Below are 27,914 nucleotides of genomic sequence, written 5' to 3'. Positions count from 1 at the left end.
CAAGAAGTATGTGAAGGCCAAAAAGAAAACAAAGAGAAAAAACAAAAGAGGCATTTACACACACCTGAGCTCAACACAAGGGAAAATATGCAGGGACAGCGAGCTTTCCTGACACCACAAAAAGCAATCATACTGGAAAACATGGATTTTGCACACAGGCCTATCTCAAGCACATTATGTAATTAAATACTAAGACATTTTTTCAAAGATTGAATTTTAATTTCAGATCACAGCTCATATCATGATTTCTAATTATAAATAATTAATGCCATTTAAAAGTATCTTCACATTTGGTCTCAGACTTTTGTACCACGCATTTTATACCCTTCACTTGTTCTAGCACCAGTGCCCGAAACCTTGGCTAGCAAGTCGCCAATATGACAACCAATATCCATAATGTGGAAACAGAGTGAGACAGGAGGAGAAAAAAAGATAACAGAGGGACTGTAGATATTGTATGAGACAAGAGAGAGAGAGATAAAGAGACAGTGAGAAAATGAGAAAGAGAGAGAGCGAGAGAGGGGGAGAGGGAGAGAGAGACAGCTCTCTAATTCAGCCATCTGGCTAGCTTTACTTCATTATAATATTCTGACTGTGTGTGTGTGTGTTTACAAATTTGTGACTGCCTTCCATTCGACAGATGCAGACAGAGCAGAGAAGAATCCTCATTTATTAACAGCTTAATAGAGCTCCATCTGGGCCAGACCCTATGCTTGTCTCCTATCAGAGAGATTCATCACCAAATCACTGGAATTAGACTACAACTGACACCTACACAGGCTGAGGTGACCCTGCTGCATTGAATAACATTGCACAGATAGCCCACTCTTTATTAAGCCGTAATATGCCATAATGATAACACTGAGAGCCAAAAATGGGAAATGTCACTATACCAGTAGTGTGTGGGGTTTTCAGGTGGGTTTCTCCAGTCCTATCTGTACAGAATAACCTAGCTTCCCTTACAAAACATAGTTCATATTATTAATAAACAGATGCTTCTTGAGTACATTTAAAGGTTTTCAATTTATGGATCTGAGGAATAACCTTCTACTAAAAGTCTGCTATATAGCGTACTATAAGTATTTCATTTATTTTACTAGATCTAAAAATCAGGGCGCTATCTAACCTTATGTAGCATTTCTTGATTTTGGAACCACAGCCCAGGCACGTATTTCCCCCCCTCACTCATATGCAGAGAAATATGACCAGTGGTCTCCGAACAAAGTGGACTGGTGGAACTTCTCTCACATACCATCTGCAAATCTCTCTACATAATACCAACATTATATGGCAGAAATTCGGAATGATTTTTTTATACATCAAAAATTATTTGCTGCTCTTGTGCTCAACCAAAATTTTGTTCCCATCTCTTTCTTTTGCTTGGAGGCCATCACACCAACATTCTCGTTCTCCCTCTTTCTATCTGTCCCTCCATTCAGACGAGGCTGAAGTGCAAATTGGACATCTGGTGCTGTGATGTGTCTGACAATACAGCCGCCACCCTCCCGCCTCCGCGCACACAGACACACGAATGCACGTGCACATACAAGGAGTCCTCCACGCAAAATGCAGAACTGTGAGCATACAGTGATGGTAAAAGGAAGAAAGGAAGGAGAGAGGGAGAAATGGACAGAGGCATGGAGAAAGGGAGGGAGAGAAAGGAATTTGATTGAACATTAGGGGGCAATGATGAAGCTATTCTATTCACACTGCCAGGGGCAAACACATGCACCCATGTCCTTGTGCCATCTTACACAGCTCTTGGGCTGAATGTAGCTAGTTCTCAGACCGTCTCAGGTGGCTGGCTGATAGAGGGCATTAGGGTGTGTTGTGGAGTGGAGTTGGCTTATAACAGAGCTGTCTGCATAGAGTGTTGTTCCACATTTACCCTCATGACATCTGCAAAAAGTCTTCTGTCTGACATAAAGAACAGGATGATAGTGTTGAAAGAAACGACTACACAAACAAACAACAGCATGCAGTAAGAATTCAAGGAGAAATACATTTGCATGCATTGGCTATACAGTTGCATAAATAAGCATACAGGTATGGCTTTGTACACACACACATACACACACGCACATCCTTAAACCCACACATAAAGAGGCTGACTAAGCACCATAACCTACTTTTACAACCAAAGGCATACAATTCAGTAGTTGTGTCTATTTATAATGGAGCATATTTCTTCCCAGCAAAAACAATGCATTTGTACTTGCAAAGCTGTATGAGAAGTACAGTATTCATTTTCTTGAATCATCTGTGGCCTAAAAACAACAGACAGATAATATTGCTTATTCAGGTAGTGCTCCTTTCTTCTTAGCCAGTTAATCTCCCGAAGCACAACTCATACAGTATTTGTTCTCATTACACAAGCTCACATCAACAGGGATTGACACTATTTCCTTTCTCCTTCTCTGAAGAAGATATAACTGTCAATTTTTTTTAATCACAGGATGAATAAAATTTGCATACATTGTGCTTGATGATTATTTGCTTCATCTGAATGCTTGGCCCCCCTCAGATGCTCGAGTTCAGCTGGTTTAAATATCTGTGTGTTCTTTCTGGGCCTTTGCTTTCCTGCTACCAAATGTTTGTTTCTACATCCTCTTTAGATGCTGGTAGATAGCGCCCAAGCATTCAAAAGAAAGGGGGGGGGGGGGGGGGGGGGGGATTTACAGACGGCTCTCAAAGGAGCTACTGTATACAGCATAAAAAAAAAAAACAGGTAATCCCACAAACAGGTCTATCACTTTGCTTTGAACTTCAAAGAATGTTCACAACAATTAAAAGCAACATAGTAGGGAATGCAAATTACAAAAAGAAAAAAAAGAAAAAGATTACAAAAGAACATTTGTCTCATTATCTTAATGCATATTGTATGTTGTGGAACAGTGGGAGTGAATTAGAGGTGAACTTTATAATGGTGTATGTTTGGATATACAGAAAAAATATTCTGTATATCCAAAAAAGGTGCATCAAAGAGCTCCACAGAAAATATTGAGCTCTGCTTAAATAATGCCTTTCGTTAAAGCAAAATTCTTTCAAAGGTACTGTCAGTTTTTTTTAGTTTATTTAACAGAAAAAATAAAATTGTATTCATAAATATACAATTATTAGTGTGTAATTAGAAATACTCCTATGGATCTTAGAAATGCATAGGAGCAGACACCAGTTTGTGAAAGCCGCCATGTTGCCCCACCATCTGAAAATACAGTGACTGAGATGGACACTATCATTACACCTCTCTGCATTTTATGTATGTGGCTAGAGACTGGCCACATGCGTAGTACGACACAGACAGAGGAGAAGAGAACATTCATTTTAATTCGGGTCTGCGTCATCAGACTCTACGATATGAAGGATCATATCGATGTTTTAACATCTGAGAAGAGGTCCCCTTCACCAAAGAAGTGAAAACAGAAATAGACAACACGACTGACATATCATGTCATTCTCTTCCTCCTCTTTGCTAACTGTCCAAGCCCAATAGTGTCAAGCTAACAGCAGCTAACAAAGGCTAACAGCAGCTAACAGCTCAACAGTTGCCGATAAAAAAGCTCAGGATATCTTCAACAACTCACCTCAGTATTGCTGTCATTGAACAGCCATGAACTTTACTGACTCGTCAACTTGTATCGAGCTCCATTCACAAAGTTTTATAGCTTCCCCCGAAGTAAATAGACGTGGACACGTAATGACAGCTGAGATAAACAGCAGACTGACAGTCTACACTTAGTACAGATGTATTTTGTATTTTGAATTGGGAGGGGTGAGAAAACAGAATTCAGCTGACTGCAAACTGCTCACATCTAGTGGTGAGATTTTACAAAAGGTGCCTTTAAGTACCTAGTGACACATCTAGTGACTTTTTGGACAAACAGTCACCGAAACCTACAGATGAGTGTAAAGTCTCCTCTCCCACCATAAACAAACTGCTCTCTGTGGCTACGCAGTTGAGTGAGAGGCTGTGATCTACTTGCACAGATATACACAGTGTTGTTTGGAAGGTCTGGGTAACAAATCATACTTGAGAGCATTTTTAATGACCACTTAACATTTATACGCAGTCATATGAAAAAAAAGTTTTCATATGACACTATGGAGGTCGGTGAAAAACGAAGTACACTCTGCTTATCCAACACACCACATATTTACATACACATTCACACAAGCAGTATTTAACACTACCCGCTCCTATCTATTTGTATACATTTATACTCTGAATCCATTGGGCACAACTCGGCATTCAGTATCTTGCCCAAGGACACTCTGGCATGTAGACTGGAGCAGCTAGGGATCGAACCTACCAACCTTCCAATTAGAAGAGGACCTGCTCTACCTCCTGAGCCACAGCCACCCCAATTAAGAGGGTAAGTAGGAGCCAGGTGCCACAAATCAAATGCACTTGATGAACTGATTATCAGGAAGTGTGACCACGTCTTTAAATGGAGAAGTGTGGCCAGTTTGCTGGTGTGGAGCATTCGGATGTCTGTTAACACAATACCACAATCTTTCCAGGAGTCGATACACCAGCAAATTCACTCTAAGGTGAAACCGTGCAATGATCAGAGAAAATGAAAAAAAATATCATCACAAAGGCTTCATCACAGTTATAAAATCAAGATTCTTAAAAATAAATACAATTGATTCAACTTAAAGACAAGTCTTTAGTCATGCTGAGAAATATAATAAAAATATGAATTCATTTGTACAAGATCATGAAAATCAGTAAAAGGAGTGTGAATCTACAGGGTGCCAGACTTCCATGTTTCGAACCTAATAACTTTGTTTTTACAGCGAGTAGTGTAAAGCAATATCCTAAAAGGGACCAAAGCATAATGTTTTCAGGTCAGAGGAAATAATAAAGTCATAAAAAGAAGGATGATTATCAGCTGAAGAAAATGAGACTACCTATACCTTTTTCAAGTTGCTTCTCAAAGTTCAGCTTTAGGTTTGGCAGAAAGCTTACATCATGATGTGAGTCCCTCACTACGTAATGCTAGAAAAACAAGCTCCAACGTTAACTGAGCAACAAAAACTGAACTTAAAAGTATTATTTCCCTAAAGTAGTGATGTCACAACGCCAACAATCCGTTGGCTGAAAGTTGTGAAAGTATGCTATTGTGAGATTTTTGTTTTAGCTTAAACGAGATAACATTAGCGTTGGTTTAAAAAGGCTAAGATTCATTGTTAATACAGAGAGTATATCAAAAAGAATTTCCCGATTTCAAAGTGCTTTAATTGCACAGCTGTTTACCGGTGGAGATCAAAACAGGGGACTCGTAAATTTCACATGTTTGCAGATAGGTGGGATCCCAACAGCAGGGACTCTAGAAATCCTCACAAACGTATGGGACGGGTTTGACTATTATATGGACCTGTGCCATGTGTCTGGAGGGGGGCACATTGAGCACTTCTGAACACTACAAGTTTTACATGTAAAACTTTATATTCAGAAAGAATTTTTAAATTTACCACAAGCTTTTATGGCTAATAAAATGAGCTTTTTTTAAAAATTAGATTATGCTTTTTGATACACCCTGTGTATGTTTTCAATGTAAAGTGAACAAAAAACTTATTATACTCAGCGGCTGTAGATTCTATCGCCTGTCTTTGTAGAGCAAGTTCAAAGTGCTTACTTAAAGAAGTGCTTAGAATACATTCTGTATTTTAGTTGCCTATAGCTTTGTGTGTCAGTCTGAGCCTATTTGCTGTCCAAACAGACAACAACCAGTGCAACATCTTCTCACCAGTCAAGACAGATAATCCTAATAAGCTCAGCAGCTGAAGCCAAACTTGATCAATATGGCCCAACTGAAGTATAATAAAGCATACTATGAACTGGCAGGCCAGCAGAAAAAGCAGTGTGTTACCTCTCCAAGAGCTTCATAGCGTTTCTGGTTCCAGCGGTGGAGATCCTCCCTGGCATTGAAGACAAAGGGTTCACCCGTTTTTATATGGCGGAGTTGGCCATCTGTTGGAAAAAAATGTAATGGGACAAAAAGAGACGTGTAATAATAATAAACAATACCTTTCTATTATTTCTATTACAGCGTGCAAGTAAAGTAGGCGAATCCCTGCTCTTGACGGCACATCAAAACGTACATCTGCCTGCCAAACTAAACTTGACTTTTTTTACTGCTTATTTTTTATCCCCCCCATCTGGCAGGTACAAGGCCCATGGATGCAGCAGCATTCTTCCAGTCACGACTCCAACAGCCTTCTGGGTTGTCTGGCAGGCCAGAGCTGGACAGCTGGTATGGTAAAAATTCTCTTTCCCTCTCTCTGTCTCTTCACTCATCTAAAAAGCCTCTCCCCTTCCTCTTTAACAGTGCCCATCTCCCTCTCCTTCAGTGCTCACTCTGGCGACAGGCCACAGTTCTGTCCCTGCCTTTTCCACCTGAAATCTCCAAGAGCAAAGACTAAAGTGGGTATGGGAAAGGTTCTCAGTATGTTTTGTGTATGCGTGTGAGCATGAAGGGAGAAAGTTCGGCTGGCAAGCATTAGGCACAACGACAACTGCTCCTCGTAGTTCCTTTGAGGATGTTGTCTGGGCATCAGCCAATCACCCTAAGCAGTAGAGCTTACACACACACAAAAACCCACACAGATCAGAAGCTCCAGCCAGGAGGACCAGGTGTGGGAATACAGTAGGTGTCACTTAAGTATCTGCGCTGCCGTAAATTGCTACAAGTAAGCCACACCGCCATTACTACACAAAAGAATTGACAGAGAAAACGAAAAGTCTTTGGAACGATGCTTAAGTGATTTATTATAATTCAAGGAAACGAGGGGAGCTTTTAGTATATTCAAGATGTATTTAATGCAAAACAGTCCTAAGATACAAAAACAGTGTTCAGAAATGGATCTACTTTTTTCAGCAATTACCCTCATGTGGCTGTGGAACCCCTACCTTAGCAATGAGCCCATCGATCCTCCAGTTGACACTACAACACAATAAAACACTAAACAGTGTTAAATTTAATTTTGACCTTTATGACTGCAAAAATTGCAAGAGCTAAGCCACAAAAAGTACACATACTTAACCCAAATAGCCAGGGGGCTCTCATATTTTCTCAATTATTGCAAAACGTAAAAACCATCTAAGATATAAATAAATAAATCTTTGCAAGATAAAAGAATGCGCATTTTTTTCATTTCCTTCTAAATTGCCACCATTTTCACACTTCTATCAATGTGATAAATCGTACATTGCTAGCTCACTGTATATAACAACATTCGCTTTCATAGTTACTTGTTAGACAACCTGTAATCCTGAATGCAGGTTCGGTGTCGCTTTGCATTAAAAAATAGATTTGTGCCTGAGAGGTACACAAGAAGTTAGGATAAAGCAGTGTGCACAAAAAGTACTTTGAAAAAAAAAAAATCAATTATGCATTCGTGGAGGGGTGAGGATCTAAACACTACTTCCTAAAAGAGGAGCTATAATGAAATCCTACAGTAGCAAAGGTGTGTGTGTGTGTCTGTGCAGGTGCGTGTGTGTCTGTGTGTGTGCATGCATGGGCTGGGGGTGATCAGCTCCACCGTCTCCCACATCACATCCTCTCAAAGGAATAACATTTTCTCAACTTTTCTCCTCTTTTTCTGTCATAATTAGCATTCTGTTCTCAATTTGGCCGCTTAATTAGGTGTACATAACCTTGGATTTCCAGTAATGGAAAACCGCAGGGCTAGCAAGATGAAGCCATCATCTTCAGTGATTAAGATACCTGCAAACTATTGTACACAGCCTCTTCTGTATTCACATCATTACATGGTCAAATTAACATTTTTGTTCCACCTGTCTCTGGCTAAAGTAGCCCGAGAGCAGCTATATAAATGCCTGCAAGCCAGAGCGACTGTGTGTCGACATACTAGAGACATTGCCTGAGGGCCACCATGGCTTTAATAGAAATGCTATCCTTCAAAAACAGGCCTGAGTAGAAACTGACAAGACATACAGATTGGTAGGGCTGCGCAGTGTGTGTGTGTCTGTGTGTGTGTGAGAGAGAGAGCAAGCTCTTCTTCAGCTGGAGATTTTACACAGGATGTGAAAATAGAGAAATACAGAGGAAGGGATATAAAAAGGGATGAAAGGAGACAGAAGGAGGAGGAAGAGGAGATGGAGAGTCTCTGAATGTGTTTCTGCCTCCATGGTAGACTGAGCTGGGACTTGCGGGTGGGGTAGAGTGGTTGGCGGGTGTTGGCATAATAGCCGGTGGGGGCTAAGTCTCCATGTCTCTGTTCTTAGGCACAGCGAGGTTATGCAAATGCTCCGTCAGGCAGAGGGCAAGGCTGAGTAGGTTACTGACGGGCCGTAGAGTACACAACATGTCCCCCACTCAGCCAGACAGACAGCCAGTAGAGACACTGACAGAGAACAGAAAGAGGGTGAGAGAGAGAGGAAAAGGCTACAAAGGAATACTAAGCCAAAATCCCGAGCACTACTACCTTTCCAGCTCTTCCCCTTTTCTCCACCTGGTTTGATTAAAGCAAGCCAAGAGAATCCTAAAGAGACTTTCATATCATTTACACCCACACCACTTTGGCTTCAGCTCTGCTCCTTACTCTAATGTTGAATGACATACACCTTTACTTGCTCAAAGAGACATTGTCATTAAATATAAAATGCTGACATAACACAAAAGCGAACGGTAATGATTCCAGTTCCCCAACCTGAGGACCATGACCCATCTAGCACTCTAAGGTTTAATCTCACGGATCACAAGACGACAAAAGAAGTAAATCAAGGCAGAAAAAAGTATTACCTTCTTTTTTTTTTAACACAAATCTGACCTGACTTTTACAAAATTTGCTTACTGGTGGATTTCATCAGTTTGCAACAAAAAGTTACAAGCACACATTGCTTTATTTTAAGGCTTCATTGGAAACCACTACAGCTGACACGTGAAAGACAGAGCCTTGTATATTTCCCTGGAATTTACTTCCAGACCTTACAGAGTTTTTTCCTCAATCCAGATAAAATGTAACACATTCACCTCAGTTAAAGAATTATGTCTATGCTGTCTGCAGTGTTACTTATGGCAATGAGAAACTTTCTGTATCTCTCTCCCTTGGGTTTGAGTGATCTAAATTTTCTTATCGGGATCTGTGTGAAGGTCAGTGTACCATTCAATTTGTTGTGACCATGCAGATTCATCCATGACGCTATGACACTACAGAACTGTGCACGTGTCAGCAAAGAAGGCTACGAGTAGACTAGAAAAAATAGCATAACTCATCTAATCTTTGTCATCTTTGACATCTCTAGATGTCATGGGATTTGGTGTTTTTTGTTACGGCAGCAGGCTTTGTGTAACTGGTCAAACCGTGGAGCTCATCATGACACTTTTGGCTTTTGTTCTAAAAAGTAAATCTATGCACTCACATTCATTAAAGGCATATTCAAACTCCTCCAAGGTTTTGGGGAAAGTGAAAGGAGGTTCATCTTTCTTCATCAGTTCATCCAAGTCTATTCTTGACAGCAAATCTGTGGGAAAAAAGCAAATGATTTTATTTCAATGACACAAACTCCATCCATCCATCCGTTTTTTCAACTTATCTGCATTATACAAAATCCACACATTCATTTTGTAATCTCCGTTTCTCTCCCACAATGTTGAAATCACTATGTACATTTTACTTTCATTATCCCCATATGACGAAGCAACAGATGCGTGTTTAAGCTAAAAGGTCTTCTTAAATCATCATTAAGATGTATAGTGGGTAGAAAAGAGAGCATTCACATACAATACATGCAATATATACATTAAGTATAGTTTTAAGTTCAAGAGACAAATGTTTAACATATCCTAACAGAGAGATACCATAAAATGTCTTGGTAAGGTGTAAAACTGACATGTGGTTATTCAGCAGTCTACTGGGGTGATGTATAACCATCCAGCCATTTTCTTCCACTTATCCAGTTCAAAATCACGGTTGGACCAGAGCCTATCCCAACTGTCGCAAGAAGCAGGGTACACTCTGGACAATTGCTAAGAGGACTAACATAGAGTTAAGACACTCTAGGCCAAATGTATGGTCAATTTAGAATGACCAACCCAGGGAGAAGGGGCCATGCATGCACACTCAACAAAGAACCACTGTGTCATTACACAGCAGTTTTATAAAACGATTAAGTGACTCCTTGACCCCTGAGAAGGGTGGCTCCAGTCAGAATAAAAAGGTTTCATCATAGTATAAAGGTGATCAGTCACTGTTACACTTTAAGGGCTCTCAAACTACTTCTGACATGACTGGCAAGGTAAAGGTTCACACCGAACACACCATGATTTTTATTCATCTTGAACAATAAAATTAATCAAGGTTGATCCATCCAACCATCCATCCATTTTCTGATGCTTATCCAGGTTCAGGTCGTGGGGGCAGCAGTCTGAGCAGAGAAGCCCAGACTTCCCTCACCCCAGCCACCTCCTCCACCTCATCCTGGGGGACTTCTCCTGGGCCTCCTCCCAGTAGGGTATAACTCAGATGCCCAAACCTTTTGGTCCTTTCAAGTCAATTCATATTTTTATAGTTTGAATATATTTTTATAGTTGATTCATACTTTTATAGTTTTGGTTCATTTACTAAAATTAATCACTTTTAGTAAATGGAGTCAGTCAGTAAAGGTCAGCATAACAGCATCAGCAAGTTTTTTAATTTTCCCTAAAGAAAGAATATAGCATGTTAAGTTGTATATTTCTCCCTAGCTGTCCTCATCCTAAATGCAGTGGCTCTCTTTCTTACATTTAAAGAACCACTGTTTTAAACCACGCTTTTAAACTATTTCCCATCATTTAAGAAAGCTTTTTATTTGTTCTTTTTAATTAAGAATTATATATATATATAATTTAATTATATATATATATTTTAAAGACATTTTATTACAGCTCATAATCTTATTGATTTGTGTGGTATTGAGTCTGAAATGATGGTGTGCCTGCCGTTAGGTCAAAATAGAAGAAAAAGACCTTAATTTGGTTCAGAAAAGTAAAGCCTGTTTCCCTCTGTTTTACTAATTCTCCTTAAATGATTATTTATTAGTGTTATCATTATTAATAATAATTCACCTTTGAGTGCAGTAGTTTTCTCTCTATCTTCCTGGCCAGCAACCTGGGCCATGATGATCCACAATATGAACAGGGCTGGTGTTGCAGCACAAAAATGAGAGAGCATGGGTCCTTTCCTCCCAGTGATCACTGAGGTGAATCCTGTCAAGTGACGCAATAAAAAGAATAAAACCAAGAATTGGGCATGAGTTAGGTTAGTACCATATATAAAAATATTTCTCAGTATCAGCCCTCTGTAAGACCACAATAGCAATTGGGTCACAGCATGCTGCACCTATAAGGTTGCAGCAGGCCATAACATTTGGGATGTTACTGCTCCGTCCTGCTCTCCTGTAAACACAACAATCTCCCAGTTTCTTAAAGAGAATGAATTAGTGATTAGTTACTCTATAATAACACAACACTGCAGCTATCTGTCAGCCATAATACCATAAAACATGGAGGAAGTCGTGTTGCCCACTTAGCACACGTGCAACAGCTGAGTTAAATATGCAAACACAGAGAAATTCTTCTTCCTTTAAAACTGCGCTGAAGTTACTACAAAAGCGGCATTCATTTTCACACGTATAACTCTCTCTGACTCCTCCGTCATTTTCTCCACAACAGAAAACATCTGTTTATGCTCTGTGAGAAAGAAATCCCCTGAAAAAGAGCCAGCCCCCTAGATGGACCACTGCGAGCGGGTACAGCAGGATATTCGTGTTTTTATTAGACGTTTATTTTAACCAAACGAAGCAGAGAGGATCGAGCAGGGAACCGCTATTTACAGCGGATGCATGCATACTTTCATTTCGACTCACGCACCATTAGCAGGGTATGCGACTATCCAGTTGTTGCTGCTTCCTTGTAATTTTGTAAAACAGGAAGGACTCTCGGCAATGCTGCATGGAGCGCGTGAGGCTTCCGGGTTACCGGGGCAACGGACTGGAAGATCCATTTAAAGAGACAGTAGCACAGCAGCTGCAGGAACTTGTACAGATGTTCTCTGGCGTGTGATTGCCATCAGTTCTCTGATCCTAACTCTGTATTGCTCGGTGATAGGAGCATAGTTGATCGAGCAAATATGCAACCCTGTGTTGATTTATATTCAATAAATCAACTATAGTTCGCAAAATATCCAATAGTACAAAAATATAATACACTATTCCCATAACAGTGTGGCGATCGTGGCTCAAGAGTTGGCCGCTCGTCTTGTAATCGGAAGGTTGCCGGTTCAAGCCCTGGCTCGGACAGTCTCGGTCGTTTTGTCCTTGGGCAAGACACTTCACCTACTGCCTACTGGTGATGGTCAGAGGGGCCGATGGCGCGATATGGCAACCTCGCTTCTGTCAGTCTGCCCCAGGGCAGCTGTGGCTACAACTGTAGCTTGCCTCCACCAGTGTGTGAATGTGAGAATGAATGAATAGTGGAATTGTTAAGCGCTTTGAGGTTCTCCAAAAGCGTTATATAAATGCAATCCATTATTATTAAAAGCATATTCATCAGTAAAGTCATATAAGGATCTGTATGCAGATAAACAAGCAATAGTCAAGTCATGATGTAGTGGTTGTGCCACCTGTTAAGTATTTGTATCTGTGTACACAGTAACTCTGTGTGGGCCATAGCGTCTGCTGCAGTCTTACTGAAAAAAGAGAGAGGATACCTGTGGACCAGTCAACACCTTCCTGATGGTATTGTGTGATGCCTACAAGTTTGTCCTCAAAACTCTGCATAAACTAACGGGCTGACTGAATGTGTGCTTTTGTGTCTTTGGGGTACATAAAATGCATTCTTTATTCAATTTTAAACACATTCAGGTCTGTTACCATATAGTCCTGTGCAAACGTTCTGAGTCACATCTCGTTTCTATATATTTTGCTTCAAGGAACAGATTCTCACTTGTTTGTTTGTGGTATTAAGTGGTCTTGAGCAACAGGAAAAGGATTTTCAAAGTTCTATGGACATTTTTTGACTTTCCAGTCATTGTCATTCTAGTCTTTGTACCTGACTATTTTCAGAGGAATGGGTTTCTTTAAGCCACTTAACACTGACCTATGAATCATTTAATCATATAAAGCATAGGTGTCAAACTTGCCAAATTTGGCCCGCAGCCTAATTTAATTTGGCCCGCAAAGCCATACAAAATTATTATTAGAGCTGGCCAACTGTTATATACCGATTATATATATATTGTTTAGTATTAAGCTTTGCTTGTTCCATATTCAGTTTTTCAGCAAAACTTGTTTGAGTCCATAAGAAGATATTCATTCTTAAATCTGGAGGAAGATTTTTTTTCAATAAAAAACAAACAATCAAGTAGCTCAAGACTTTTGCACAGTAGTGTATATAATTATAGAAGCAGGAGGATAATACTCTAAGAGATGTTAGTTTATGGTGAATGTTGGGCCATTGTATCAGGATAACTTAACCTTTACTTTACTTAAAATTGATGTAAAGTGTGATTAGAAACATTTTAACAACAAAAAGTAAAAAGAATAAAATAAAATATTACTACTACTACTACTACTACTACTACTACTACTAATAATAATAATAATAATAACAATAAAGGCTCAGGGCAGCAGTGTTTAGCAGCTCTCAGAATGACACAATTGTTTTGCTAATGTGTTACATCTCACCTTTTGTCCTGTTTAACATAATGAACTAACCCTTTTTTGATTCTTCACCTCGTACCCATAGGCATCGGTGTCCTGTAGGAAAAAGCTGTTGGAAATGTGTAATATCAAATGGACTGGCAGTTCTCAAGCATTTTTCTAGTTTAGTCTGACTCCTTGGTGCACTCGGACACAGGACTGTTCCTACAAAACATGAGAAAGTGACATTGTTTAGAGCCTGTTACAGTATATCCAAAGGGAAAGGAGGGTAACTTGATTGAAACTAGACTTGCCAGACTGATACTGATACTATGTCACAGGTGATTTACTAAAAAACTACTATATCTGCCACATACTGCTCACCTGAATCAGGTGCCTGCAGCTTTACTTCACACTTTTTGCTGCAGATGTCCTACTGGTGTCCTACTTTTTATTGGCTTTGAATTGAAACAGTCTCTCTGGGGAGTCGCAGTTCATCTTTTTTCTCAAGTAGAGCAATGGCAGTACCGCAGAGAGATCTAAATGACAACTAAAAGTGGCACGGATAATCACTCAGTGTGACAGGACAAGGGAGATGGACAGTCTGTGCTTGCAGTAGACCACACGTATGGGCATGAGGGACGGAAATGTCTAACAAATGCATCATCAGTTTAGAAATTGAAAGCCAAAGAGGAGCTGGGAGTTGACATAAGGAACAAACATATATAGTACGGCTCTAGCTCAAAGATATTCTTCATGTTGCTCACCACATGTTGATGAAAACACACGGATGAGCATGCAAACAAAGATTCTATGGTGAGCATTTACAGTGGAAAATGCACGAGACTGAGAGTAATCAATTCAAAACTAAAAATGCTGCAACGGCTCATTCTTTCTACACATGCAATCAAGACATCAGGGATTCTAAAAGGATTATGTAGGTGTGGTAATCCCCAACTAAATATGCATTATAAAACATGTTTTGTTTTGTTTTTTCATAATACTTTGTTGTGAATTAACTGTCACTTTCATTGAGACTTGTCTTCTGAGTCTATCACTTGAATCTAGTGGAAATACATATTTAATAAGTGAACAGGCGCTCGAAAAACAGAGAGCAGAAAGCAGTTATCAAAAAAAAATATGTATTTGGCTAGCTAAATATATATTATTTTTTCTGCAAAACAATAATAAAACTGTTTTGTTGGTGCATTAAATACAGTAAATTAAAAAAAAAAGGAAAGAAGAATGTTGTTTTCTTCTTGTTTAGCCCTTTTTTGTGTGTGACAAAAGCAGAAATAAATTGCTGAAGATTTTGTTGTCTTTTGTATTCTCTAAGTGGTTTGATGATTGTAACCCTGCTACATTTGCATCAATAATCTAGTTAAGGGTAAAAAGAAACATGTTTTTTTGCAACAGGAAATGGTTTCCTCCTGTTTCAAAGACACTGGGGTGTGTAGCAGTCTTTGTGAGCTGAAATTGCACTCTTATAGATAAAAAGAACAGAATTTGAGTTGATAAATCTCTTTTTTTGAACATCAGGTATAATTGGGGACACATATGTACTCCAAAACATAATACTAATATCATAATCACAAAGATTATAAATCACTGATTCAAAGAGATCACATATTATATACAGGTTGTATGTAAAGAAGGAGAATATTCACAGGTGAGGTAGGATTATGCCTTTGTTTTCATTTTTAATTCTAAAAAAATCAGTCTCCATCTCATAAGTAACAAAATATGGACATATATGGGAAAAAAACAGTGAACAATTGTGTTACGCAGTTTATGGGGAAAATACTGACAGATATTTCATAGACAGACAGATTTGGAAGACACATTGTTATCAAAACATACTTCATCTCGCTTCCCAACCATAATAAATTGATGTTTTCTTTCAGGAACCAGGAGAAAGTATGCTGACATCAGTGTCTTTACACTCACTGTCTCAAAAAAAAGGAAGGAAAAAAAAAATCTTCAACTACCTACAATGATCACACAGTCCCATCTTGTCCCAGGCAAACAAATCCAGGCTCTCCATTTCCCCAGAACTGATTTCTGTCGGCGTGCTCTAAAAAGATGAAATGCATCTGATGCAGCACAGAAAAGCACAGAGAGTTTGTCTGAGGTATGTGTATAAAGAGGGAGGCACCATCTCTCACACACTTTTTTGTTTCTTGCCCTCTCTCTCTCTCATTTTCTCATGCACACACATATGCAAATTTGCAGAATTCAGTACATGTGCAAACCCAATTACACCTACAAATGTGCAAACACACATCCCCACATATATACACACTGTAATACCTTGAGAGCTCCAAGTGCATATTACAAGAAAAATATTTTACAACGTGATAAAAAAAAAAAAAAAAAACAATAATAAAAATCCATCGGCGTGGGCTGTTACGGGGTAGAACCTTCATCAGATGCAGATGGTTGTGTTTTCCCCTGGGCCTGCTTTCCGGGTGTCTCATCAGCTTCAGGGGGGTTCTGTGGTCCTGGGGTGCAGCAGCAACCCAAAAAAGCTTTCTCAAGTTCCTCCACCATCGCTTTCTCTCCATCTTCCAGCTGTGCACCCTCCTGCATCTCCCACCTGAAGAGCACCAAAGCGCACAACATCAGCCATTTTAATACTTGTCAAAGTTAAAACAAACAAACATTAAAACCTGCTGAATGTGCTCTCCGAGGACCATGAACACTGTTTTCTGAGCTCAACCTGGCTGACTGATGATGGCCTTTAAAAAACAAAACTAAACACCCTTTTGAGCCTAAATTGAAAAATGAGAGGTGTTTTGGGGCTGTAACAAAGGCTTGAATTCAACCCAATATAAACAATTGATCGATTTAGGTTTACCTACTGAGCAATTTAGAGATACAAATGTTAAGCTGATGTTAAGCTTGCTTGAAATGCTAAAGTTTAGATTTTTTCTTCTTATATTTGTAAAAATGTTTACATGATTTACATATATCTGCATGCAAATATTGCTTTCCATGAGAATCGTTTCACTTTGCTGAATGAGGTCTGATGGCTTCAAATCTGTTGGTCGTCTATGGAGTTTCCAGTGGTGTTAAAAGTTTCACCCTTGAACTAAATTTAGATATAAAAGTGTGCCTTTTGTATATTTCAAGCAAAACAACCTTTGTGTAGACATCTGACAAAGTCATCTTCAGCATCTTTTCAACAAGTGTTTGTTGAATTGTTTATTTTTATGCAAGTCTGGACAATGGCTGCAAATCGGCTGATTTCGCGTGCATGCTGCACACCACCGAGGATCTACAAACCACACTTTCATGCTTTAGCTTCTCACATGGGAGCCTTCTTCTCATTCTTTTTTCATGCTGTGTGGGTCTGTATCACGGCACTTTCTGCTACTGTGACACGCTGTTAGACATACACTTTTGCACTCGTGTAAACATACACTCTTGGGTATCCACACAAAGAGAATGAAAACTCAGAGGACACTGTAAGAAATACTCAAGTATACATATATATTCCCTTTCTGTCAGTTGGATTCTTACTGTGGCTAAGCGCTAGCATTACATCTGCCAAACCTTCCTTGTTTGGGTGACTAATTTTTAGCGGGAGAGATTATTTGATGTATCATGTTTATTCTCGATTTTGTTTTATTGCTTATACAGTATGTCTCCTCATTGCATTCTTCAAGCTACAGAGTGGAGCGCTTCAATATGAAGACATCAAGGGCAGTCACTTTGTAATTCACTCGCAGTATTTCAATTGAATCCCTTGACGAGTGACTGTGGTCAATCAAATCCATATGGAGAGCTGGCTGAAGGGCTGCCTTTGAGCTGCCGCATCACACTCCATCCAAACAAGAATATCTGTCTAACTGCAAATGATTGCATTTTCATTGCAATCTCAGAGTCTCCTTTCATCCTTCCCGTCTTTTCGATTTCTCACGATATCATCAAACGTGAACTATATCATATGCTATATAAAGCTGTGCTCTGCGCATGCGTGTGAAGAAGAAGAGGGGGTAAAACATACTATGTTCATTACATAGATAGCAAAAGATGAGTCTCTGGGTGCACTATGATGAAGCTTCAGACTCTGTTGTACAGACTGGACAATTCAGACGCTGCAGCCGCTGTCAGCGTAATATTTACCGTCTGTAAGGAGACGATCTGTTTATGCAAATATGCTTTGGCAGAAACATTTCCGCTCAACAGCGGCGTAGTCCCTCCATGTACAACTTTGGTCACGGATTCCTCTGTTCCCATGTAATTTTTCCCTCAATCTCTCTTTGCAGCCTTCGCAGGGCTAGTGGAACGTATATGAAAACAGAACAAATGGGTAAGTTATCCCTGCATTTTTTTTTCTTTTTTCGCTGACATCAAATTAAAATCAGCTCCACCGAATAACGTTCATAAGATACAAACGCACAAACAAAACAATGCAAATGTCACATAGTGTGCAAAACAAAAGCAGCACGGGAGTGAGAGGGGGGAAACGGAAAGCTGGAGGAATGGCAGCCAATAAAGGAGGGAGCGAGGGAGGAAGGAAGACAGGAAGGTACGCTAAAGGTTTTTCAATGTTTAATTTTCAAATAGGATTAAGCAGAATGACATTTAGCTGAAGGTTACAGGCTCAGCATTGTCTTAGCTGATATTGATATGCAGGAGGCGCCCTGCTTGTCACTGGGACAAACACTGTTGATGAATGAGAAGCCTTTCCCCAGCAAGGTGTTAAGTGCAAATTTGAAATGAGAGAGAAGCAGAGGTAGAGAGAGGTATAAAAAAAAAGAAAGAAAAACACACGTACACCCGCATGCACATAAACACACACGCACGGCATTACCGTGTTAGTTGCCATGTAAACTGTCACTAGATAATGTTGCCAAAAGTGTAAATTGTTCCATAAAGTATTGGTTGGATATTAGTTGAGGCGGGTTGATCTTGTGCTGAAAATGAGTGAAAAAAAACGCACAAGGTGCTTTGCTGTGTGTATCTAATTTCAACTACAACACAACAATTCCTCTTAGAAATGCATAAGTAGGCTAAAGTTGACAGTAACTTCTCTGTATCCTCATTTCGGCAAGTTTTCCCCCGGAATTTACATCTTAATAAGGGGAGTCTTACCCTTTAATTCTTATGGGCTCTGCTCATTTCTCATGTATTAATACTGGAGCTGCTGACTTGGCTCTTCCTCTGAATACAGAATAGGACACACATATTAAGACTCATATATTTACAGGATTGATGCCACGGGAGATTGTCTCAGAGTGAGATGAAAAGGCTGGCTCAGATATATTTCAATGTGAACATCGATGTAAGCTGTCCTAATCATGGGATGATGCAGGCACAAGACAGAAAGCATCTATTCTAAATTTCAGCTGATAATGAGTAGTGATGTTCAACAAATTAAGAGCATAAGCCTTTCCCAGAGATCATCAGGCGATCAACTTAATAAATCTTACTCAAAACATAACGCAGATGAAACTTTGATGTTCGACTCCAGCAAGGCTCTGCCTTCTAGAGCGGATAACAAAAAACAGATGTAAACTGTCAGGAAAAAAATATCGCTGTGGAGGAAAGAGCGGAGGGGAAAAAAGCAAGGAAGAAGAAATGATCAGCAACAGGATAATAGAGGCAGGGCTACAAGTACAGACTATTTGAAAGAAAGTGAGTGAGCAAAAAGACAGCGTGCCTTAAAGATCACAACAGACAGTGGGCAGTGGTTTCTTTTGCAGCTGTCAGCGGGCTGAGTGGTTTCTCTCAGAGCGTTGGGTGTTTGTGCTGCACAGGGTGCCCTGTCTGCTTTGCCACTGGGACCTCTGTTTGTTTAAAAGGCTTGCCTGTCAAACAGAGAGCGCCACCGAGAGCCAGACACTCAGCTAAATGACTCTGACAGCAGCCCTAATCAGAGGCTTTGCACATTGCTGCAGGGCCTGGAGGATCCATCATAACCCAAGCCTAAATATTTAAAGTGCTAAACTTTCCAAAGGTCAGGCCTTTCCATGCATGCCAGGGCGACATGTGTCAGAAGTAGGAAGAGAGGCACTGAACAAGAGAGAGACACAAAGACATGGGGAGAGAGGCTATGGTTAATGTCCTTCATTTCTCTCCCTCTTTTATTTTTATTCTTGTGAACTCTGCATTCATTTTAGGGAAGAAATCAGAGGCAAACACCACTTTTATTTTTTCGTTCTGTTTTGAAGCCTTGGTTAATGTTGAGATTTTGGTTTCGTGCAGACTGGTGGAAAGAAACTATGCAGAATTTAGGACTCATTTAGGTAATTATTTTATAAATTTATAGAAATTAGAGCATCTTTATCGAGACGAGAACCAATTTGTACATTTAAGCATAACAAATATGAAAATTTGCAATACCAAAAAAATTTCTTAATGTAAGTAACCAACTTACACATTTTAATGCTAATATCTAGTTTGTTGTTTTAGTTACTTGTGAATTTTATTTGTCAAAAAAATACTTTTTTTTTTTTTATAATCTCTCATCGTCTGAACCCCAAATCCCTACAACCAGTAGAATTTACAAATATCAGTTTCTTTATTTTTATTTATTTCTGTATTCTGAGGGGTTTATTTCTACATTATTCAAAGCCTCATTAATAGAATTGTTTAATTGTGAAAAACATGGCAAAAAATGACTTTTTTTTGGCTGTTGGCATGCTGGAGTGATAAAAACAGACATCCAAAATCCTCTCTGTAAAAACCTTTAATGTAGCCACAAAACAGAAAAAGACTTTTGAATCTACTTTCATCTAATATTCTAATTTCTATTCTAAAAAAACAGACAGAGTGCAAAGTTAGATAGATAATACCTGATTTGCATATGTAAACATAACATTTCAGAAAACTTGTACCATCCTTGTAATATCCTGCTGACCTGTTATATCTTCTCTTTGGATCTTTGTAGTCAGGTTATGAGCTACACTCTGGCAGTCACAACAAAAGATTCAGCTTCACCTAATGTCTCTTGAAAAATTAGAAATAATGATGTTTCAAAACCTGAGAAAGAACTAAAAATCAAGCTCCCAGGCAGCTGCGAGTGAATCGTCTGCCAAGTGTAAGCTGAAGTCAGCAAAGATGGATGAACCTTTCTATCTACCTGACCAGAACAGGATTTCGAAATTTAAGTTGCTACTTCTTGTTGATGTCAGAACTTAAGGCGAGGTTTTCAAAGGTTAGGGGTAGAGGTGAGGTCAGTGGATGAAATGTACAGCACATAAGGATGTATACAACAGAGTGTGCGACTTATTTGGATCCAGTGCAGCCAAGTAAAGTCCATGTCATCTCATGTTATTCTCTTGAACCTGGTTTCATTTTTGTAGCTCCAAAGACAGTGTTTGGGAAGTAGAGTGGATGGGAACACATCATTATGGAAGAGAACACAGAGTACTTCTAAGGGGTGACAAGAAGTGTTAGAGTGTTTTATTCCCTTAGATCACATTCAATGAAACTGTTCCTGGACACACAACCTGAGAGAAGACAAACAGCCACTGTATGGAAACTAAGAGCAAGGCCATAGAGGTATAACAACAAAGACATGTTAGTAGTTGGTAATGGACGTTGTACATAAGAAAACTAGATCAGCGGGTGTAACTGGCAAGTTCACAATACAGGCCAGGGGGGTCGTTTCTTTGACTCGATTTCCATTGAGAAGCAAACATCCAATTCAATTTAGATATGTGCCTTAGCTAGGCCATAAGCCAGAGGGAGATTGTAACTGACAGCCATTGGACAGCTGGCGGCATTTGAATATTGACGAGACAGAGACTTGACAGAAAGGATTATGCTCTACCATCTGACTTACTAGCCACTACACTGATCCATTCTATTGTCAGATCAACTTAGTGTCAGATCTACAGTATGTCCGCATGGTGCGGTGATGCCACTCAGTATTAGACCCTACCTGAGATCCATCTCAATACAAAGTGATGTCCATTCAAAAGCTACAAGATGCTCACTAATGCAACAAGGACAAAAATACCAAAGAATAAAAATATCAAAACGAATCCATTTCCAAGTAAACACGAAATAGCAGACTGTACTTTTCAGACGCTCTACATAATACAGACCAAAAATATAAACAGTCTTTACATTATAATACTTTGGAAGATGGCCTGTAAATCTCATCTAACTCAAAACTCAACTTAATTTAGTTAGTGTACTTTCTAGCCTTGTGAGGACAATTTTGAGTTCAGACATTTAAAAGTAAAAGAGAGAATGACTCAAATTTGAATAACTTTCTTTTTTTTTAATGTTTAGACTTTTTTACATTTTTAAATGTGTGTGTTTATACGTGTATGACTATATGAACATGTAGTTCAAACACAGTCACGGCATGTCAAACCGTGTCTTTCACCCTCTACACACCTTGCATTTGATGGTCACAGACAACAGGGCTTTGGGCAAATCTGTGAAGGCCCTCATCCACACACAAGATGACAAGCACAGACACACACCCAGACTCAAGGGCATGGATACACACATACAGGAACACACATATATGACATTTCAAACACACGATCGTCTACAGCTCCAAATCAAAACACAAATAAGATCAGCATAAAAAAGTATTTTTCTCAAATTGAAGTTTCTAAATATAGAGCAGAAGAGATCAAGTACTTTTATTTTATGATATTTTCTGACGAGTTCTGCTTGCATACATGCATCCATCCATCCATGGTTGCGCAGATCTCCTTCACTAACCATCTCCTCCACTTCTTCTGCTGAGACCTTGATGTGTTTTTACACAGTCAAGAGACATAATACCTCTCCAAAATGACCTGGGCGACCCTATCTCTAGAGTTCAACCCAAACAGCTTTCCAGAGCTCATATCTTTCACTTGTATCTACAAGTTACTTGAACTCTGCCACTTGAGGAAGCCACTATTCCCCAACCTAGAGTTGGCAATCAAACTTTGTTGAGAACCACAGCCTAAGATTGGGAGGTGCTAATTCTCATCCCCACCTCTTCAGATTCACCTGGAAACCTAAAGTGAGCTTGAAGTTGATGAAGGTAACAGGACCATTTGTAAAAAGCAAAGCCGTATCAACCAGATCAGCCTTAAAACTTCCAGAGCCCGAAAGAACTCGGGGTGAATCTCACTCGCCCTCGGGGGACGAGCCACACAAATCTTCCCAACAATTTTCTATTTTTAAATCTAAGTTCTGTGTTAAACAAATTAGATATGAAATGATTATTAATGAGTTTTCGAGCTGCTTCCAGGCAGATTTTGTTATCTTTGCACAAACTCAGGGTAGCTACTGCCTACTGTGTTCGGTGTTTGTGTTAGACTGAACTAACTGCTCCAGTTTCACACTCAACGAACAGATTGAACAGAGCGGCCTCCATATTTCCCCAATATCAGTTCAATGATTAAGAAAATGTTTTTTAAACTGCTTTTGCGTGCTGCTGAGTTGTAAAAAAAAGTGTCTATTACAGGAAAGTTACTTAGTTCAAACGTGCAGTGCTGGTGGCGATTATTGTGGCGGCAGAGGCGTCTGTATTTGCTATAAGAACAATGTATAGTAATGACCAACGATATTTGTTTAGTAAAATAATTCTTATGGTTTGGGTTGTGTATACATCACCGCGTGTGTGTTTAATGGCCTATTTTGTGTTCCTGCAAGACAGCACTTTATTATTTGGAGAAATAAGACTATACATCATGTGACCACATATTTCAAATCCCCACTGCATGGCAGTTTCAAGCTCTGTTCTCTCCAGTTATCCAGGGGAAAGTTTGAGTAAATTTGCAGTGGCTTAATTACTGAATAATTTAGACCATGCTCCAAATTAATGTAGACATTTCCATATTAATGTGTTTGCCTACCGATTCCACAGTTATTTGTACTGCGGACAGGATGGTAGCAATTATCACAGCATATCATAGCAGTTGTTCTGGTATTTCAGACATCATTAGGCTGCTTGTCCACCACACTGTGACTGTGAGTGCTAGTCTAAATGTACAGTTTGGTACCTTCCTCAAACAGGCTCACTGTGCCTCTGTGGGTAAGATCTATTTTGCTCCAGGAGACAAAAGGTGAGGGACCTTGTTTGTGCTCTGCGGAGTGATGTCCAAGTTAGAATTCTTGCTCCTTGCAAATGCATTATTATATACAGCAAGGACAACAGCAAATAAGCAAGCACCAGCCAAGTCTACACAAGTGTCTGCTGGTCAGTGCAACCACTAGCTGACTGCTTCACACAGACACTGAGCTCTGCATGTGTCCCAGAAGGTTGACAGCTCTTTGCTCCTCTTATCTTCCATTCTGACCCACACCTTTTCCTTTTTTTAACAGTACCTTGCCTCTAACTCCTTTTCTTCCTCCTTAGTCTCCCAACTGTTTGGCTCTTGTTAGGAGCTTGGCTGAGCAGGCTGGCACCTTTCACTTAAACAGCACCCCAGAGGAAGTTGTAACACTGAGAAGTGTGAGCATGTGTATATGCCTTTGTGTGTGTGTGTGTGTGTGTGTGTGTGTGTGTGTGTGTGTGTGTGTGTGTGACCTCTCATACTTGCCACAGTAAATCATTACAGCAAGGCCCTTCATTAGGGAAGCCAACCACCTGGGCTCCTTTCGCCGATGTCATGTGTCTGACTTTCTGACACAGCTTCACAAACTTCCCACCACATGGGGTATTATTTCAACGATGAACTGAAAACTGACTCCAAATACAGCGCTCCCTTTTTACTTGATCGTAATTTCACATTGTTAAGAGTTGTGAGTAAATGGATTAAAGACAGCCTATGCATATCTGCCTCATACACCTCATGGCCACATCCTATCCTCTTGCATGTCACTGCCGAAACAAAGGGAGACAAAGTCATATGGTAGGTCAGTGAGGCATCCATTCAGCGTGACAGATATGCAGGTACCTGTTAACAGCTCCATGGTGTCAATGTGTCTCTTGGATCAAAAATGTGTCTGCTTTAATGAGGCAAAGCGAGACATGATGTAAACATGATCAGGGAGATTAAAAAAAATGACAAGTAGAAGGATGATAGACAAAGATAGGCATTTGATAACACACAGCACACACAAATCAATGCACACTTAACTAATGTGACAACAACAACAGTCAAAAAGAAATCCAAAAAGAAAATGTGGATTACGATAATGGTAAAACACCATGCAAAAGTTCTAGCACATGCCTGTGCAGATGTCAGCTCCAGACTCCTCTTAGCTGCTTTCCATGATTATTGTCTTTTAAAGTTCTTAATAGTTACATTCAGTGTCTATTCCCCTGGAAAATCATGTAACAAGTTCATTCGTTTCAGTCTTAGTGCACCTGTTGCATACAAAGAATCACAATGTCCTCCATTCTCTGCCTTGCCATGCAGCCCACCACAACAAACACACCACTCTTACTGGCACCATCAGTCTTTCTCTACAGTCCACTTAAACCTTTGGTGCTCCAGTCCAAACTTCTCTGTCACAACAAAATCTGCACACTCTTTGATTCCGTTCAAGAGTAATTATCAAAGCACGCAATCTGCTTCAGTGTCACGAGTCTGGATTTGGGTCTGCTCCGTTAAGCCTCATCACCAAATGCATAAAATATGACCCATAAATTAATGAACAGAAGATGATTCAGATAAAAAGTCAGTAGTTTTTACCCTCTTCACACGCAGGCACAAACACAGAAATCAAGCATTCAGTCACACTGAAGCCCCCACTGAACAGTCTACAGAGGAAAGAAAAGAAAATGTTGTCTGTTGTTTTTTCACCCCAGTGTGTTACCAGGAAACACTATATTACTTATTCAATACGCTGTCACTTTTGCATATATGAACTGCAAAATCTACAAAGGAGCGTTGAGGGTTGTGAAACTGCAGCTTGCTTACATATAAAGGCCTCGTTCTCAAACACTGATGTGGCAAAACTTCTGTTCAAACCCAGCAATACATACATACATACATAATTTTTACAGCCATATGTGAATTGCACATTTCAGCATATTCTACTGTTGAAAGACTGTGTCATAGCTGTTGAGTTGTTAGTATAAGTGATTTAATGGTGAGACACCGAGTCACACAAAAGGAAGAAACACTGGAATAAAACAAAAGTTTCTGGAAGCACATTAGAATCAAGTACAACTTCAAGGATAATAAAGGAGATACAATATAACAAAGGTACCTAAAAATGTTACCTATTCATAGTCGAGCCTCTAACTGAGCCTTTTAAAAATGTACTGAAGAACACCAAAACCCGTCAGTGTTACTTCACATTTATTTTTTTTCATGCAATGATATATCATTTCTATATAGAGAGATCAATATTTCATGGAGTCATTGCGTCTCAATGGGACTACCTGTATAAATGAAGGTTAAATAAAAATGTCTTTGTGTTTTGAAACTAGACAAGATGAGTGAAGGGTGGATGTGACCAGAGACCAGAAGTCATCGCATACTCATATTGTAACACCCTAAAGTAGACTTTAAAAATAGGTTTATCGTCTTTTGATTAAATAGGGACGATCATTTATAAAATCAGTAAGACATAAACTAGTGAAACCACTGAGATCATAGATAATGTAGACTTCCATAATTGAGCTTCTTTTTGAAACAGCAGGAGCCACCCTCTGCTTAATGTGAAAAAGAACCTTTTCACAGGACTCTATGCAGTAGTTGTTTTTTGTATGACTTTATCAGTCTCTCACACTGTTGTGGAGGAATTTTGGCCCGGTTCTGTTTACAATGTTGCTTCAGTTCATTCAAGTTTGGAGGCATCCATTTATGCGCAACACTCTTAAGCTTCTGCTACCTTTCAATCCGGTTTAGGTCTGGACTTTAACTGGACCATTGCAGCTTTTTTTTTATACCCATTCTGTTGTAGATTTTCTGGTGCTCTTTCTTGGGTTCATTGTTGCTGTTGCACAACCAAGTTTCAGCCAAGCTGAATCACACTGATTCTGAAATATGCTAATATACAGAGGAGTTCATGGTCAGCCCTATGCTTATAAGATGCCCAGGTTCTTTGGCTGCAAACAAACTCATCACCCCTCCGTCACCTCGCATGACAGTTGATATGAGGTATTTGTGCTGATATTCTCCATCAAACATCTCCACTCTGGTCTCGTCTGTCCAAAGCATGTTGTCCCAGAAGTCTTTTGGTTTGTTTAGATGCACCTTTGCAAAGCTAAACTGTGCTGCCATGTTCTTTTTAGAGAGAAGAGGCTTCCAAACTTGCCACACTTGTTCAGTTTTTTTTTTCTATGTGCACTGTCATGACCTTAGATGTATGTCTGATAAGTAGTGCTTGGGGTTTGGTTTTTTTTGCAATTTCTCTGGGCACTACAAGGTCTGACCTTTACTGGGAAATTTCCTGGGACATCCATTCCTGGGAAGAATATGCCATTGTGTTAGCACATACCTGCAAACTGCCAAAACCTCTGCTTTTATAGAAGTGGTCACACTTATTGATGATCAATTAATCAAGTGCACCAACACTTATCTGCTACTTACACTCTTAATTTTAATCTTAATTTTAAGTAGTAAAAGTGTACTTTCCTTTTTTTGACTGTATAAACAGTCTAAGTGTAAGATTTAGTGAATTTTTACCAGGGAACAGGTTATTCTGAGAAACAACTGAAAAAGCACAAAATAAATCATCCCACGTCCTTGTGTCAGCAAATATGATACCTTTGCTTTTAAGTGTGGGGAAATTAGGTGTAGGTGTAAATTCTCACTAAAGGCCATACTGTAAATACAGGTATCCAGGCTGCATTCATAATGACATTATTAGATATGGACTCCTGTGGTTTCACTGGGCCTGCAATGAACCGATTAGTCCAGGCAAACACTGATCTCACTTTCCTATGGTGTGTGTGTGTGTGTGTGTGTGTGTGTGTGTGTGTGTGTGTGTGTGTGTGTGTGTGTGTGTACGTATTAGTCTTTGGCTGGGGGTGCTCTGCCATTGTCTATCAGATCAGGGCCTTGTTCTCTTACCATTTCAAACAGTTCATTTTCCACCATGCTAATGGCAGTTTTAGGGGGTTAAAGAGATAAATAAATCCTCGCTGTCACCTCATTTAAAATCAAATGCCACTTAATTACAGCTGTATGTTTTTCAAACACTTTGCATAATTTATTGTTCGGTTCCATCCTAATCTCCAGATCCTTATCGCATGTGCTCTATTTTACCCCGTCTATCCTTATAATAAAATTATAATGCTCCCTCTCTCGGTTTTTTCTTTCTCTTTCTTGCTGCCAACAGCAGTGTGAAAGAGATAAAGACGTTTTTAAGTTGTTCCTCACCTTGTAGGGATTTGATGCTG

At 39.6% G+C, this 27,914-nt stretch overlaps 2 protein-coding genes across 4 annotated transcripts in view; both read right to left on the bottom strand.

Annotated features, from left to right (window-relative positions):
* The window catches only part of arb2a (ARB2 cotranscriptional regulator A), a 164,326-nt gene extending 152,299 nt beyond the window's left edge, over window positions 1–12,027 (bottom strand). Inside the window, exons 1-4 of the mRNA XM_026188413.2 lie at window positions 11,880–12,027; window positions 11,076–11,216; window positions 9,392–9,493; window positions 5,877–5,977 (exon numbers count right to left, since the gene is read on the bottom strand). Of these exons, the coding sequence (XP_026044198.2) occupies window positions 5,877–5,977; window positions 9,392–9,493; window positions 11,076–11,216; window positions 11,880–12,012 (477 nt within the window). The 5' untranslated portion in view covers window positions 12,013–12,027. The remainder of the gene's footprint in view (window positions 1–5,876; window positions 5,978–9,391; window positions 9,494–11,075; window positions 11,217–11,879) is intronic.
* A 3,296-nt stretch (window positions 12,028–15,323) lies between these two features.
* Window positions 15,324–27,914, bottom strand: part of kiaa0825 (KIAA0825 ortholog) — a 116,860-nt gene continuing 104,269 nt past the window's right edge. For all 3 annotated transcript variants that reach the window (XM_080309074.1, XM_026188785.2, XM_026188786.2), the window contains one exon: window positions 15,324–16,244. In XM_080309074.1, the coding sequence (XP_080165200.1) occupies window positions 16,055–16,244 (190 nt within the window). In that variant the 3' untranslated portion in view covers window positions 15,324–16,054. The remainder of the gene's footprint in view (window positions 16,245–27,914) is intronic.

Source organism: Astatotilapia calliptera, chromosome 12 (assembly GCF_964374335.1).
Source record: "Astatotilapia calliptera chromosome 12, fAstCal68.1, whole genome shotgun sequence".
In the NCBI taxonomy this organism is placed as follows: Eukaryota; Metazoa; Chordata; class Actinopteri; order Cichliformes; family Cichlidae; genus Astatotilapia; species Astatotilapia calliptera.
The sequence above is the reverse complement of the archived record's forward strand: the minus strand, read 5'-3'. Positions and strand labels throughout refer to the sequence as shown.